The sequence below is a fragment of the Lepus europaeus genome, chromosome 1 (genome assembly GCF_033115175.1).
Source record: "Lepus europaeus isolate LE1 chromosome 1, mLepTim1.pri, whole genome shotgun sequence".
NCBI lineage: Eukaryota > Metazoa > Chordata > Mammalia > Lagomorpha > Leporidae > Lepus > Lepus europaeus.
The window spans coordinates 111,837,599-111,855,022 of NC_084827.1; the positions used below are offsets into that span (position 1 = coordinate 111,837,599).

The 17,424-nt window shown below is 42.3% G+C and overlaps 1 protein-coding gene and 1 non-coding gene across 3 annotated transcripts in view; both read right to left on the bottom strand.

Annotated features, from left to right (window-relative positions):
- Nucleotides 1–2,181: 2,181 nt before the first annotated feature.
- LOC133768674 (small nucleolar RNA SNORA38) lies at nucleotides 2,182–2,290 on the bottom strand. Its single transcript, XR_009867047.1, has one exon. It is a non-coding gene; the product is annotated as a small nucleolar RNA SNORA38 (small nucleolar RNA).
- A 9,148-nt stretch (nucleotides 2,291–11,438) lies between these two features.
- ABCB11 (ATP binding cassette subfamily B member 11) overlaps nucleotides 11,439–17,424 on the bottom strand; it is a 105,340-nt gene continuing 99,354 nt past the window's right edge. For both annotated transcript variants that reach the window (XM_062187623.1, XM_062187614.1), the window contains exons 26-28: nucleotides 16,056–16,262; nucleotides 13,698–13,844; nucleotides 11,439–12,875 (exon numbers count right to left, since the gene is read on the bottom strand). In XM_062187623.1, coding sequence (XP_062043607.1) covers nucleotides 12,675–12,875; nucleotides 13,698–13,844; nucleotides 16,056–16,262 — 555 coding nt within the window. In that variant the 3' untranslated portion in view covers nucleotides 11,439–12,674. The remainder of the gene's footprint in view (nucleotides 12,876–13,697; nucleotides 13,845–16,055; nucleotides 16,263–17,424) is intronic.

Below are 17,424 nucleotides of genomic sequence, written 5' to 3' on the forward strand. Positions count from 1 at the left end.
ATTTGAGATCAAATTGGTATGTACATACACAGAAAGTCTTTATATAAGAGGAAGTCAAAGAGTTGGTTTTAAAAAGAATGATTCATACATTGACTTTATATATCCCAGTACTCTTCAACTGAACTTTTTATAATGATAGGGATGCTTTTTTACTTATTTATACTTATTTAGCTGAACGGCAGAGAAAACACCAGGAGCCAACAAAGATCTGCCATCCACTGATTCACTCCCTAAATGCCCACAACGATCAGGGCTGGGCTAGGGTGAAGCTGGGAGCCTGAAACTCAATCTGGGTCACCCATGTGGGTGGCAGGTACCCAAGTAGTTGAGCCACCAACTGCTGCCTATCAGGGTGTGCACTAGCAGGAAGCTGGAATCAGAAATGGAGCTGGGACTTGAACCCCAGCACTCTGATATGAGATGCATGCATCCCAACTAGCATCTTAATCACTGGGCCAAATTCCTGCCCCATGGAGATGTTTCCTATCTGTGCTGTAATACGCAGCCACCAACCACATGTGGCTACTGACCTCTTGAAATGCAACCAAGGAACTGCATGTTAAAACTTCACTTACTTTTATTTAAGTAGTCATATGTGCCTAGTGGCTACTGAGTTGGACAGCACGAGTCCCACAGTGCTTCTCCTTGAAAACAAAGGCTGTTTTGTATTGTCACCTACACCACATTCATGCAGGATGACATGGATTTCTGCTAACTGCTCTAAGTTAATAGGTTCTGCTGCGTTTTCCTGAGGGACCCCTGCAGATGTAGGATTCTGTCCTTGCAGGTCCTTCCTCTCTCACTCTCCTGTGAGCTCTACCTGCCTTGCTCTCCTTGGACTCTCAGTTCTGGTGTCTCACACCCAGGAGTCTGCATTCTCCTCTCTGCGCCATGACCTAGAAACCTAAGGGCCACAAAATCAGGCAGTGCTTTACTCAATATTCACGGCCACATGCTGGGGGGCTGGATGACTTTTTGACCAAGTTTTCCGGCTTTTCTGAGTCTAGCATACACATGAGCCTGCACCAGTACTTCTGCGGATATTCAGAAAATGTTCAAAAACAATTCTAGTGTCCAGATGCTCCTGAGGATTTTGCTGTCATTGCTGGTCTGTCCCGGTCACTCTGGAAAATGCAAAGAGCTCTCTGGATAAACACGTAGATCTCCCGGTTGCCACGAACCTGCGTGGCCTTCCTAGCTTTTTCTCCTCTGCTCACCTTTAGTGCTTTCAGATGGTGAGTCCACGTAGGTGTGGTGCAACCTTGCTGATTTTTTAAAAAATATTTTATTTATTTGTTTGAGAGAGAGAGTTACAGACAGAGAGGGAAAGACAGAGAGAAAGGTCTTCCATCCACTGGTTCACTCCCCAAATGGCTGCGATGAAACTTCTTTCGGGTCTCCCACGTAGGGGCAGGGACACAAGGACTTGGGCCATCTTCTACTGCTTTCCCAGGCCAAAGGCAGAGAGCTGGATGGGAAGAGGAGCAGCCGGAACTCGAGCTGATGCCCTTGTGGGATGCCAGCGCTACAGGCAAAGGCTTAGCCTATGATGCCACAGCACCGGCCCCAACCTTGCTGATTTTTAAAGTCCTAATTTTGTTTTCCTTTTTAAACCACGTTTGCAGTAGAAAAGGTCCATAAGAAGCAATCCTCCCAAATGAAAAGTAAAAAAAAGCAGCAACAAACCCAGAAATTTCTGCCACATGACAGCAACTCATGAGAAAATTCTAAGAATCAGAAGTGCTTCATTTTCAGCTTTGCAAGGGACAAGCAGTTTTGTGTCAAATCTGAGGCTGCTTTGGTGTGGAGTACTAATTACTGTCTTTGCTAGCCTTTGATGGAGATCAAAGTAATGACTCAGAAAAAAATCACGTCTCATTTCTTTTGACAGCACAGAAGTGATTGCTCTAAAGAAGGGAGAAAATTCAAAGATTGAGGTTATAAAGGTTACTCTAAGACCAATTAATTGTCTTCTGTATTAAATTTTTTAATTTCTTAGAATCTTTTCTTTTTCTTTAACATTTTGCCATGGGATCTCTGAAAATCTGTGACCTAAGAATGATATGAGGGTACTTCAAAAAGTTCATGGAGAAATAAAAGATAAGTTTATGTTGGTGCATTTTTGAATCCATGCATGGTTTTCCCATAACAGGTGCTTTTCATGACCTTTTCCCCCTTCTTCTATGTGGGATGGTTGATCTTGAGCCTGGGAGGAACAAGCTGGCCCAAGTCCACATTTCTTTCCCTCCATTTCTTACACGTTCAAAGACAGGAAAGCACAGACATGCCCCCCCCCCTTTTTTTTAACTTTTATTTAATGAATATAAATTTCCAAAGTACAGCTTATGGATTACAATGGCTTCCCCCCACCATAACTTCCCTCCCACCGGCAACCCTCCCCTTTCCTGCTCCCTCTCCCCTTCCATTCACATCAAGATTCATTTTCAATTCTCTTTATATACAGAAGATCAGTTTAGTATATATTAAGTAAAGATTTCAACAGTTTGCACCCACATAGCAACACAAAGTGAAACATACTGTTGGAGTACTAGTTATAGCATTAAATCACAATGTACAGCGCATTAAGGACAGAGATCCTACATGATATTTTTTAAAAATTGATTAATTTTCTATGCAATTTCCAATTTAAAACCAATTTTTTTTCATTTTCAATTATCTTTATATACAGAACATTGATTCAGTATATACTAAGTAAAGATTTCATCAGTTTGCACCCACACAGAAACACAAAGTGTAAAAATACTGTTTCAGTACTAGTTATAGCATTACTTCACATTGGACAACACATTAAGGACAGATCCCACATGAGACGTAAGTACACAGTGATTCCTGTTGTTGACTTAACAATTTGACACTCTTGTTTATGGCGACATGCCCTTTTTAAGAGGGTTCATGAACTTTTCAAAAATTTCTTGTGTGCTGGCCGTATAGGGAAAGGTAATAGGTGCAGGGCAACAGCTATGATGCTGCTGAGCCCGGGGACGGCGGGTAGACGGGGTGGCTGTGTGTATGGGTGTGTGTGGGCGGGGGTGGCTCAGCGCAGGGACTGCAAGGAAGAGCATCGGCTCTGGCAGCACTGCAGCCCATTTCCAGTGTGGGCCCACGTGGGAGCTGACATGGGTTTCCCGATGGTCTGCGTGCTCTGCAGGAGCAGCAGGCTGCATGTGTGCCTGGAAAGAAATGCACAGCTAAGGAAGACGAAGGCCTCCCCTGCTACACACCACGGCTCTCCCCACCCCCGCGTGTCAGTCGAGCCAATCTCATCTCTCTAACTCCTGCTTAAAGAATTGACATTTTCCCGGACTCAGTGTTGTCTCATGAACAGTATTACCCAGACTGTCATTTGTGCCCTTGCAACTGGCCCTTAATGGAAGGAGTTTTCTAAAAGTGGGCATGTGGGCGTGTCATTCTCCCATCACTGCTTCACACATATTGCCCTCATCTTTATTTTTTTTTAAAGATTTACTTATTTGTTTGAAAGGCAGATTTACAAAGAGGCAGAGGCAGAGAGAGAGAGAGAGAGAGAGAGAGAGAGAGAGAGAGAGAGAGGTCTTCTATCTGCTGGTTCACTCCCCAAATGGCCTCAAGGCCAGAGCTGAGCCAATACGAAGCCAGGAGCTACGAGCTCCTTCTGGGTCTCCCATGTGGGTGCAGGGATTCAAGGACTTGGACCATCTTCCACTGCTTTCTCAGGCACATTAGCAGGGGGCTGGATCAGAAGTGGAACAGCCGGGACCTAGACCAGCAGCCATAAGGGATACTGGCAATGCAGGTGGCAGCTTTACCCTCTATGCCACAGCGCCGGCCCCTTACCCTCATCTTTAAGCTGAGTAATTCTGCATCAAAACATGCTTGAGCTCCTTTCCTCCATGACCATCCCAAAGTCTGTATTTTTACAATTTTTTGAATGAAAGAAATGGTAGCGCCCTTGCTATTTCTCTCTCTGAAGACTGTACTGATTTGGCAAATGAAATGTACATGTTGCCATCTGAGCTTCCGATTACATTCTTGTCTTACTCTCTTAGTTCTGGAATGTTGATGCCCTGCCCACCCAAGCCCACCAAGAGGGTCTACCACAGGCCACTTGCAGTTCCTAAAGGGTCTCAGAATGCAAAAGACAGGTGCCCACAAATACAGACGGACAGATACAAAAGACTTCATGGAGCTTAGCAGTTTATGGTTGCTGAAATTTGCTTCTGGAATGCAGTACAACCCTGGAGTCATCAGACCTACCTCCTAGTCCGGCTCTATACCGTGACTCTGCAGGGCCATTGGATGCCAGTGACCTCCGTGTATGGGGTTTGAACTGAAAGGCTTAGTCGGAGCAGAGAATGGAAAGTTCATCCTGCAAGTCTGAAGGTCTCAGTAAACCAAATTTAATATGTTCTCACTTTCCACCCAATTGCTCTCTTTTGTTTGCTCTTTGTGAAGTACTGCTTTGTGTCAGACTTCCAGAGGTATAACTTGCTTATTTTTCTATAAAGAAGAGCAAAAGTTGAGAAGGAAGACCCTGGAAAATGTATTCTCTAGATATTGCTTTAATTTTCCTTATGTGCAATAGATAAGACTATAAATTCTAAAAAGTACTCCATGTCGAAATGTGCTACTTTACAAAACAATTTTGGATCTATAGAAAACATTTCAGTACTTAAAGTGTTAGCGTCTAATTAGAATTTGAGTTTTATAGCTGTGAAAAGAGATACCTGGAGACATAATTTAACTGGTGTTATGGGACAACATTATTAGCATGAGAGTGTCCATAGGCTTGCTGCTTACCTATCAAAATCACCAACTCTGTTTCCTCTTCTTCAGCATCCTAAAGAGGAAATTGTTGCTGAAAGAGACACTGAGGAGATACGGATGCTAACAGGCCAAGTGAGGAGGAGGGGCTTTGCCGTGTGGCAGGCAGTGTTGGATTGTTCAGCAGGGGTGCTGTGTACACAAGTGACTACAACATTGAACTGTAGGCTAATTATGGGTCTCTCAATGACATAAAGACAATCCGTACATTCTAATTCTTCATGGCTGTTGAAATGTGCTTCTTGAATGTGGCACACCTCTAACATCAAATTAGATGATGCCAAGGTTTTTGAGGACGGCCACGATAAATGGAAAAATCAGAGATGGAGTTCCAAAAAGCTTTTCAAGTCCACTCAGCTCCCCATAGAGCTTTTCTTTTTTTTCTCTAACTGTACTCCCCACCATCCTGACAGACATTTCCTAAGTGCTTTTAGGTGCTAGAGATGCAAGGCTGTGTTCAGTATGGGCTCTTCTTGGGGGAGATCCCATTGGTTCTTGTCTCATCTGCTGAAGCTCTGGGTGGATTCCATGGGTACCTCTGGCCTGTACGCTAGGAAGAAAATTGACTTCTAGCTATGAATTATCTGGTTTCTGTATTCTCTCTTTGCTAACCCATCCCTTTTCAGATTCATCCTCTTCTTGAGCCACTTTCATTTCAATTCTGGTAACATACTGGGAATGGGATCCAGATGTTTCCCAGTCTCACCGCAGTTTGTCTTATGAGAGGATCAGAAAACAAAATCATGAAACACCATGAAACACCAGGTTCCAAAGTAACAGTTTCCTTCATTCAAAATCAGCGGTGTGGAAGGAATGTACCTAGAAAATCACAAGCACGAGTTACAAGAACTGCCATTCTCCTTCCAGTGCAGTGATATCTGAAAAAAGACAGATGAATTACTTCCCTAAATAAGTATTTCTGGGGGACCATGTTGTGGTGTAGCTTCTTTCTGCAATGTTGGCATCCCATATGGTTGTCAGTTTGTGTCCTGGCTGCTCCACTTCTGATCCAATTCCCTGCTAATGCGCCTGGCAAAGCAGCAGAATGTGGCCCAAGTCCTTGGGCCCCTGCACCCACGTGGCAGACTTGGAAGAGGCTTCTGGTTCCCGCCTTCAGACTAGACCAGCTCCAGCCACTGCAGCTATTTGGGGAGTGAACTAGTGTATGGAAGAGCTCTCTCTCTCTCTCTCTAAATTCTGGCTTTCAAATAAGTAAATCTTTTTTTTTTTAAAATTATTTTTGGAAGTCTCTAGATTAAAAAAGTCATGTTTGAAGGTCATTTGAGCACATGCCAGTACTTAAACTATTTTGTTTGTATGTATGTTTCAACATTTTTATGAATAAGTATCTAAGATAATCTACTGTGTTCATCCATAATTTTTTAAAGGTTTATTTATTTATTTGAAAGTCAGAGTTACACAGAGAGAGGAGAGGCAGAGAGAGAGACAGAGAGAGAGAAGTCTTCCATCAGCTGGTTCACTCCTCAATTGGCTGCAACGGCCAGAGCTGTGCCCATTTGAAGCCAGGAGCCAGGAGCTTCTTCTGGGTCTCCCACGTGGGTGCAGGGGCCCAAGGACTTGGGCTATCTTCTACTGCTTTCCCAGGCCATAGCAGAGAGCTGGATTGGAAGTGGAGCAGCCAGTTCTCGAACCGGTGCCCATATGAGATGCCAGCGCCTCAGGCCAGGGTGTTAACCCACTGTACCACAGCACTGGCCCTATGTTCATCCATAATTAAAAATTACAAATAAAAAACACCGAAACCCTATTTCAATGGCTGATATAAGTGAGAGAAGTCTTTTTCTCTGTAATTAGAGGGATAGAAGTAGGTAGCCAAGGCTGAAGTGACAGCTGACAGATGTCCAGAATGAAGACCAGGCTATCTTCTCCCCTGCCAATCCAAGGTGTGGCTTTTGTGCAGATGATCACAGCATGGCTGTGATATCCAGGGAAAGCAGCAAGGGAGAAAGTAGGCAGGTGTTCTTCTACTAAACTTTATTCAGGAAGACACGGTCTACATGGAGCCAGGTGCCTATACTTCATTTCTTTGACCAAACAGGCTCCTCTAGCTGCAAGGGAGTCTGGGTAGGAAAATACTTTACTTTCTATGCGCTGAACAGAAAAGGATGTTGGACTGGGTATCAAGCAAACCAACAAAACCTACTATAATGATTTCTCGTGTATATAATAATGAATGCAACTTACAGCTGCGTTTCTCTCCTTACAGTCTGCTAAATGATTTCACAACATACTGCACTTAAGGATGCAAAGTGCTTCATAGGCATGTTTACATGCTTATTTAAAATTTCAAGCTTCAAGAAATTTTATTAAAACATTGATCATCTCTTACTTTGTTTCTACACTTGATGTACTAGAAAGCTATACACTTATAACACAAAGCTTTCTTCTTTTGTCTTCCATCATAAGAGTTGCAGGTGCTTGTTCTGTGTCACCTTGGGTGAATATTTTCCCTTTCTATATCCAGCCAGTCTGTTCTCACATTTATCTCTCTGTGTGCGAGGGTAGTAACAGTGCCTATCGTATAGGAAGGAGTAAATTGCCAATTCATCAGCCGGTTGTGTATTATTCTCTCTTGCTATGTGGCACATTTTGTCCTAGCTGATTTATGGGGTTGAGTAGTTACACCCAGAGAGTGACATGCCACTCACATGTGCTCTGATTACTCATTATGAGCCTTAGGACACCATACAACTCACTAATGAGTACATTATAATGCTGGCCAGTGCTAATTAGATGATAATCATGTGCATTGCTTTATTTACAGTCTATCCATTTAAATTAATTGGGCATTTAATTGAACACAGTGGGAAAGAAATTGGAATTAGATTTAGATGTCCCTCAAAATTATTTTCACCTGCCATCTCATATGCAGGTAAGATTATTTGCTTGATCTGAAACTTTAGAAAAATACAAATGAACATAATGCTTATCATATATGGGACACATGTATATGCAAATTTATCTCAAAATGTGTTTGTAAATAGCAACCAAGTTTGAAAATTTTTACCTCTAGTAACATCCTTATATGGTCTCACTACACAGTAATTCTGTGTGCACAAGTAATATTTAATAAATCAAATCCCTGGTTGAAATTATAATGTGAGATCCTAAAGCAACCTGAGGAGAATGTTCTGATATTAGGGTGGAAAATTCACATTTAATTCTTCAATAAATGCTGCAAACTACACCTAATTGTGATCCTATAGAGTATATCAAAATATTCTGGAATCTTTATTAAACTATTTGATTTTGATTTATTTATTTGAGAGAGAAAAAGAGAGAGTACATTCTCACCTACTGGTCTACTTCCCAAATGTCTAGAATGGCCAGGACTGGCTCCAGCCAAAGCCAAAGCTTCCATATGGCTTACAGGGATCCAGTCACTTGAGCCATCACCACTGTCTCTCCAGGTCTGCATTAGGAGGAAACTGGAGTCAGGAACTAAAACCAGGAATTGAAACAGGCACTCTAGTATAGGATGTGGTCATACTAATCAGCAGCTTACCCTGTGTTTTCCTGAGAAAAGGTGCATAGTGGGTAAAATCTTGAGACTTTGCTGTAGAGCTCTGTCATATAGATATATATTTTTTTGGACAGAGTTAGACAGTGAGAGAGAGAGAGAGAGAAAGGTCTTCCTTCCGTTAGTTCACTCCCCAAATGGCTGCCATGGCCAGAGCTACACAGATCCGAAGCCAGGAGCCAGGAGCCAGGAGCTTCCTCCCGGTCTCCAGTCTGGGTGCAGGGACCAAGCACTTGGGCCATCCTCCACTGCCCTCCTGGGGCACAGTAGAGAGCTGGACTGGAAGAGGAGCGCTGGGACTAGAACCTGGTGCCCATATGGGATGCTGGCGCCACAGGTGGAGGATTAACCAAGTGAGCCACGGCGCTGGCCCCCAACTTCTGTCATTCTTGAGGCTACTTCGTTGGTGATAGAACAATTTCTCCTCCAAACTTTGAAAGCAAATCTTTATGTCTTCTGACATTAGTTTTACTACCAAGAGGTCCTACATCTCAAAGTTCTTTATTAAATGAACACATTCCCTCTCTCTCCTGCAAAATTTTAAGTTCTCCTTTTCCCCAGTTTTCTAAAATTCCAGAATAATGTGCCCAAGGGATCTTTATTTGTCATATTCAATACTCAGTGAATGTTTTCAGCTTCAAAATTCCTATCCTTCAATTATAGGAAATGATCTTGGATTACTTTTTAAATCATGTTTTTCCCTCAGTTTTCTCTGAACTCTCTGGAGCTGCTATTAACTAACAATTACACCACCTGGGTTGTACCGCTACATTTTTTTCCTACTTTGATTTTTTCATTTGTTTTACTTTCAGAGAAATTTTCTTGACTTGGTCTTCTAATCCTTCTATTTCTTTTTTTCTTCTGTAAGTTTTTAACTGGGTTATGCAGAGTTTGATCACAGGACAAACATATGGTGAGAACATTAAGGAATTACAGAAAGGCTTATGGTGTCAGAGAGTACAGGTTAAGTCAACACCCCAGGCATCTGAGAAACAGTCACAATGCAAGACTGCACAGACCAAATCTTGTTAGAGGCAGAGGATGCAGGATAAAAATGGAGACTTTGATGCCCCCTAGTGTTGCAAAAATAAACATGCAGCTTCTTAATTTAGTCACTTTTTAAGTTGTAATCTCCTGTATCACTGAATCTCAAAAAGCAACTGTTTTTCCAAATCATTTCAAGTCCCGGTCAATCAACCCTTCCCCTCTCATCACTGATGGTTAGGTACCTTATTTGAAACGAAAATAACTCTTATTCATTCCTTTTTCATACCCCATACATTTCATTCCAGGAAATAGGCAGTCTCCCAGCACAGAGCTCATTTTCTGCCTCTTTGAAATGCAAACCTAAACGAGTGGATATTAGTCCTTTGTCTTCAACATTAGAGGGTGAGCGTGTGCTGACTGTAAAGTTTCCAGGCGGCATCTTTCCTCTGCAACTGCCTTGTCACTGCCATTTTTTTACAACTTAACTGGAATGCATTTCTCTGCTCTCTGCCTCTCTAACTTGGCAACCATCAACAACTCCGGCATGACCTGTTAGTCTGTGAGAACATCTTTGCAGTAATCTACCAGGAAACACTGGGCAGGGGATATTTACAACACCTCTCCATATGACATAGCTCAGGCTTGCTTATTGGCAGAATTTCATTTCTTGACCACAGAAAGAAGAAAGTAGACATGCAGAGTAGGTTGCGAGGAAGATGGAGGAAGGCAAGACATGGTGATGGCAGACCTTGGTGGAATCGTGCAGCCTCGCTATTGAACTTTTCATTTTTTCTATCTAGAAGTTTTTTGTGTATGTTTTTTGTACGTTTATTTGTATAGACTTTTGTTTTTATTGAAACAGATGGAAATATCTCCTCTTGTGTCACTGAGTGTATTTATTACCACTCTGAGTATTTTCCTAATCTTTGCATTGTTTGTGTTACTAATAATTCCCTTTCTCCTGTATGTTCTATTGTTGTCACTTTTGCTTTATATGCTGGAATATTTCCTGGGTGTCTGGTGAGCAATGGCAGACTCTGAGGAGCCTGGGAAAGCTCTGAGTGAGTGGGTGCAGTGGGTGCATGCTGTGGGTGAGTGGGCCTCACAGCATGGCAGTCTTGCTGGGAAAGTTTCTCTGGAGGATTCCTAGCATTAAGGCCTTTGGTCTCTTAGATTGGCCACTATCTCTAGAAAACCACTCTTCAATCTTCTGTTGTCTAGAGGTAGAGGAGTCAGGTTAGTAGGCAGTCAGGGTGGTCCTGGTGGAAATTTAGGGTGCAAAATGCTTGCTTTCCCCAAAAGTTACCTTTAGCAAGGTCAAAAGTGCCTGCCCCATTTCGTAGGAATTTCCAATTTTATGCAAGGGAGTGGCGATTCAATCCTTCTTGTACACAGTTTACTGTAAACACAAGTTACCCAGCCCTGTTGCAGATCAGGTCTTTTGGTGGGTTGTGTCTTTGCCTTATAACTGAATGTGAAGCTGCTTGTCAGTCTTTTTCTTTCTCAAAATTGTGCTTAAAAACCCCACTATCACCAGCCTCTGGGTTTTTCCTCTCTTGGAGCCCCCCTCCAGGCCACTCTGGCTGGAGGTCTCTGACTTCAATAAATCTTGCTTTTAAATACATCTGGCTCTTCTCTTTGCCTTGTCCACTTGGAAATTCTTTACTTCCAACCTCCTGTCTGTCTCCTGTATGCCAGTTGCCCCTGCAACTACAACTTGCAGTCCCTAGGGCAAGCCTGTCTGCGAGCTCCCGCACACAGGAAGCACCTGCCGAGATTGGGAAGGAAAGATCCTGCTGCAGGCAGAGTGGGGGTAGTGGGGATGGGGCTAGGGAGGTGGAAGGGGTGGGGCTCTGTGCCTCTGTTTCTATACGCCCTTTCAGCTCATTCTTCTGTCTTCAACCCCCCACTGTCCCCCTTCTGGAAGCACCCCCCCCATCTTTTATATCCTGAGCTTTTCTGGGGGATCTCTAGTACAAAACAGGATGTTCATAGGCTTCCCTGAAGAAACACATTTTTGTTCTCTCTTGTCTTCTAAATCCATTTCAGTTATCCATTTCATTTTCTGTTTCCCCAAATGTTGTTGGTATCATTTTTTAAAAGATTTATTTATTTATTTGAAAGGCAGAGTTACAGAAAGGCAGAGGCAAAGAGAGGGAGAGAGGTCTTCCATCTGCTGGTTCACTCCCCAAATGGCCACAATGGCTGGAGCTGGGCCAATCATAAGCCAGGAGCCAGGAGCTTCTTCCAGGTCTCCCATGTGGGTGCAGGGGCCCAAGGACTTGGGCCATCTTCTACTGCTTTCCTAGACCATAGCAGAGAGCTGGATCAGAAGTGGAGCAGCCGGGACTCAAACCAGTGCCCATATGGATGGCAGCACTGCCAGCAGTGGCTTTACTCACTACGCCACAGTGCTGGCCCCTGCTAGTATTATTTTGCTTTCTTTATTTGTGTGGATTTATGCCTTCTTCAATTCTTTTAATAGCATTTAGTGGTGTTTTCAGGGAGCAGGGGCAAACATGAGTGTGTTTCTCCTATCTTCAAGTGACTCTTTGTATAACACCTTAGGAAGCTACAGCAAAGTAAAATGCACTGTTTTCATGACTAGGATTTCAAGGAAACAAAGAACAGACACCAAAATGTGTGGGGGTAGAGGGGAGTACTAGGTCTTGGTACTATTCCAGCAACACTGATAAATTCTAGTCCAGTAAATGGTAATTTCAACCACCACTATCACCACTACCATCCTGTACTACACCCTGAATCTACTGCTAATCCCGGCCCCCAGAGTCTTTGTTGGCCAGAGAACATCCAGTGTATCAAAGTTTTCCCTATCCTTAGCCTTGGAAATGAGTGACTTGGTTTTCACATGCAAGAAAATCTTAGTTAAAAACACAGCTGCTCTTTGTTCCTTTGCTCTTTTCAAATTTGACAGTGCTTATTATAGACCCAGCTCTGGCCACACTGCATGTTCAAGAATGAAAAGATAGCCGTTTGCCCTAGAGGAGTCCAAAGTCTCATCTACTCCGTGCCTTGTCATTCATCCCCACTGGTGATTGGAACTGGTTCCCGCATACAGAAGCGTTTGGTGATGGCTGAGCAGCGCTTGACCTTGGATTTTCACACACACGGATCCCAGTTGCTTTCATTTTCAACATGGACATGTAAAGCTGAATTACTGCTGAAGGTCATTAGAAATTAGCTTGGATCCCAATGTACGACAATGTCTGTAATGGTGGAATGTCAACATTCCTCTCTAAAGAAAAAGAACCCCCCACACTCCTGCAACTGGTGCATCATCTGTGCAGGACGCTCTTGTGTCAGGTCAACTGATGGGTGATCCCGTGGTCACCAGCTTGTAGTAGGCTCCTTTCTGCACCATCAGTTCTTCATGCGTCCCCTTTTCAATCACCACCCCTTGTGAAATGACAGCAATGACATCTGAATTCTGGATGGTGGACAAGCGATGGGCAATGACAATGCAAGTCCGACCCTCTCTAGCTTTGTCCAGAGCAACTTGCACCGTCTGCAAAGAGAAGATGGAAAGTTGGTGCAAAGTGGCCTGACTGGCCCCCAGCCACCACTGCACGAGGTTAGTGACACACTTCCTGGGTAACAACAGGATTAAGGTCAAATGAGAGGATTCAGCAAGTACTCACAAGATGTAATGCATCAATGACTGAAATTGCAGTGCACAGACTGAGAAATTTCCATGAAGCAAGAATGAATCAAACCATAAAGTCATTATATAATTTTACAATACTTGATGGCCTAGTTTACTATAATGCAACCAAGAAAAGAGTGTAGGGTAGCATAAGTGGTGATTCCTGATACTGTTTTTCACTGAGGCCATTTTAGTTCTCTCTGAAATGAAATCTTGATTTTAAGGAGTTAATAATGAATTTTGAATCTCATAGCTGTGTTTTCCCCAGTTGTATCCCCTTTCATGCAAGCTTCACATCAGATACCACTTCCTTATTTGTGCTGTATGTGGCCTAGCTGCTCTGTCATATAACTTTAGAACTATAAAATGCTTGTATGAGTTGCATAACGGATGGCCTAGATTATTTTACCTTGTTTAAGAAGCTAATTAGTTGACCTCAGAAAAGGAACTTAGCCTAAAGACCTTAAAATAATTTTTAGTTTAAAGTTAAGGAAATTTGTTTTATTTGAAGCAATCTTATGTTAAATTGTCTTCTCTCAATTATCGTCCTTTGGTTCTACAAAGTAGTGCCAATATACACTGTTAATAAATTAAAAAATTAAAAACAGTGCCATTTTATAAGGACATACCTTGTAACAAAACACTCATTTGCAATGATACAAGACTTTGAAAATCAGTACATACCTTTTCACTTTCTGTGTCTAAGGCAGAAGTGGCTTCATCTAGTAGCAAGATTTTAGGGTCTCGTACAATGGCCCGGGCAATAGCAATGCGTTGCTTCTCTCCTCGAGAGAGTTGAGATCCCTGGGACCCAACGTTAGTTTCATATTTCTGGAAAAATTATGGTAAGTTTGAGAAGCAGAAAATAGTTGTTCCTACTGTGCCATATGGAGCGCACATCAGTGGCGCCTCTGTGAATTTAAATGGTTGTTTTTCAACTTCAGAATAGCGAATGAGTCGTACAAAAGACATCAAATTCACTTAGGAATACAGAAAAATAGGGTATTTTTGGCATTTGTGCTGGGGAATGAGAGGGACTTTGACACCTATATCTTCCTTTATCTAAGTTTATATATTTTAACATTTGTTTATTTTCATTTTATTTGAAAGGGAGGGAAAGGGAGACAGAGAGAGAGAGAGAGAGAGAGATCTCAAACCAATAGGTTCACTTTCCAAATACCTGCAGTAGCTGGGGCTGGCCAGGCTGAAGCCAGGAGCCTGCAACTCCATTTGGGCCTCCCACATGGATGGCAGGGCCATCATCCACTGCTTTCCCAGGTGCCTTAGCACGAAGCTGGATCAGAAGTGGAGCAGCCAGTACTTTAACTTGCATTCCAATATAGAATGATGGCATCCCAAGCAGCAGCTTAACCCACTGTGCCATAGCATATGTCCAGAGAAGATCCCATTTTTAAGATCCTCCTTGACTTGTGACTCCCTGATACCTAGGCTCTTGTCTGGAAAACCTTTCCATGATGAATTAATCCCAGGAATGCCTTTTAAGACATCTTCCGGTCCATTCCTTTACTGTGGAAGCTTCCTTCCAGAACACAGCTTTGGGCTGAAATTACACTCTGCTACTTACTTGCTCGATGATCTTGAGCAACTCATCTAAATTTCTTTGAGCTCCAAATTCGGGTGAAAAAAAAAAATGCAGTACTAGTACCTCATTTACAAATTTGTTGTTGAGTTTTAGATGAAATTAGGAAGGAAAATGTCTAGCCAAATGCCTGGGCAGGTTACCTAAAAATAGGCCACATGTATGGAAAATCTACTATGCATCTGGTATTGCACTATTCTAGTTGGATTGTTATTTGATATTCAAAGAAGCTATATTCTCCCTGTTTTCCAGATTATAAAGTTAGGTACCAAGTTGCAAGAAAAATGCACAAAGACAAACAATAAGCAGTGAAGGTTCCATCTACATTCAGCGGTGTCTGGCTTCTGAGTCCTTTCCCTTGACCACTACCCTTTCTTGCCGTCCACAACAAGGTCTATTTCCATCCTCTGCCTCCCTTGTCTCTGGACACATGTTCAAGGAAGCCAGTTGAGATCCATGACAACCTCCTTTTCCTTGTAGAGACAAAGTGCTCAGTGAAGAGCCTCATGTGCAAGTCTGTTTAGGAAAGAAGCACTGAGCCAACTCAAGCCAGTGTCTTACACAAAATGTGTAGGGTGCTCAATAAAGGCTTATGGAATAAGTTAATCTTCTGGGGGGCACACAAGATTTGTTTTTCAATTCAGGATGAGGCAAATAGTTATTTCTATGTGCTTGCTGGTTAGGTTACCCAAGTCATACCAGGCCAAGAGCCCAAGACTTAAGGATACTTTGCAAAAAGAGCAAACGAAAAAGTCACTACATAATCACTTACAAAGGAAAGTTCTGAGTAATATTTATAAAAGGACGTCAGGAGATGTTTGGGTGCTACAATTTGATTCCTTGTCTTAATTTTCCTTGTGATTGACCACCAAGAGAAACACTCTGTAGATGGAAAAATGCAGTTGATACAAGCTACATTTGGACCTGGCTCCAAGAGACACCGAGGCAGTTGCAACTTACCCCACCATATACAGCTGCCAAATAGAGAAATAATGATGTCATCAAGTGGCAACAGCGGCAGCTTTCCTTGGGTGGCCATTAGTGCATTTTTTCATTTGAATGGTTTGTTGTTTGTTTTTGCATTTTGCAGCCAGAACAATCTCAGCACGGATCAGTAATTGTCTCACAGTTACCTGGCTGGTAAGTGGCAGAGCTGACATTCAAACCCATGTCTGCTTCGAATCTCAGAGCTTTGCCACTGGGCTAAGCTCAACAAATTCTACACCATCCATTGGGATGGAAAATGTAATACTTTCTGAAACTAAAGGGTCGGTTGATGGAGGACATTTACTTTGCTGAAAAGACTAAGATAATCCCAGATCACTGGGAAATAAATTGTGTTGCCTCTGAACTTGTCCCTGAGTCAAACGCTTCCTCCTTTTTGGCTATTCTACCTCTCCCCGCCCCTGTCCTCCACAGGCAACGATGAGCTTGATACTCACCTCCGGGAGCGACATGACGAAGTCATGCAGCTGCGCCTGCTTTGCAGCTGCTATGATTCTTTCCATGGAGATTTCTTGGGTGTTGTCCCCGTACTTAATATTGTCCTTTATGCTGCAGGCAAACAACACTGGTTCCTGGGAGACAATTCCAATATTTGAGCGGAGGAACTGGATGTTTACTTTCCTGCTGTCATGCCCATCTATCATCTGCCAACAGAGGTGACAACAGAGGGTGTTCAACTTTAGCATTCCAGTGGTGAGGAAAATTCATATTCTAGAGGTAAGTGCTACACAGGACGCTTCCTTTGATTAAGAAACAACAATCCGAGGACTCTGGGAAACATTATGTTGCCTTTGATGTCCAGAGGTGGTGCCTGTCAGGAGTTGTGTTGAAGCTAACATGGATCAAACTATAGTTTGGCTTGTTTGTTACCTAAATTCTAGCTCTACAAGTGGTACAAATGAGGAAGATATTCAGGACAGTATGCAGTTAAGAAAAAAATTTTTCCTTATACTTTAGTGTAGCACATTCTCTACGAGTATGAATAATTACTCAATTTTGAGGCTTCATGAATTACGGAAAGGAGTTTCTGAAGCAAAGCTATAGGATGAAATAAGGGTCAAATCTATCTTCTTGATTTTACTGACAACAATCTTTGAATAACTGAGATAAGAGGCCCAAGTAAGGAAGCAATATAATCACTTAGTCAATCAACAAACATACATTGAATCACCTGTCACAAAGGCACCATGCTAAACAGTCTGTGTCTGCTATATATATATATAAAAACATAACATCTGTATCTTGGAACTCACAGTCTAGTTAGGTAGTCAAGTGGAGGTATTCAAATGTCTACATTTGATCTGGTTCACTTAGAACAGTAAAGGTACAGTATGTCTAACAAATGATTTTACAGAATTTGGCCTTCAGATTTCAGACAAAGATTATGATACGAAGTATGATTATGTTATATTTTAGATAAATTCTCAGCAAAGGAAAAAATGAATACTATTAGAAAAAATATAAGGCATTCCTCAGCAACTATTAGTGCTTACTCATCTTGTTCTACTTATTTCCTACAGTACTTGAGTCTGTAAGGCACAACTGAATACATAATTGAATACTAGAGCTGCTTAGTAATTGTTGCATATGTGCTGTACGGTAAGTTCTTAGAAAACAGAAAACATGTTTTATGCCCTTTAGAATCTCTCACAGAGAGTACTGGGCAAATTACAGGTATCCAATTAAGTGGTGAAAATTGAATATTTGCATTAGGTATCTTCCTTAAGAGCAAAGGAGATTTCTTTTTTTTTAAGATTTACTTTTTATTTATTTGAAAGGTGGAGTTACAGAGAGGAGGGGAGAGAC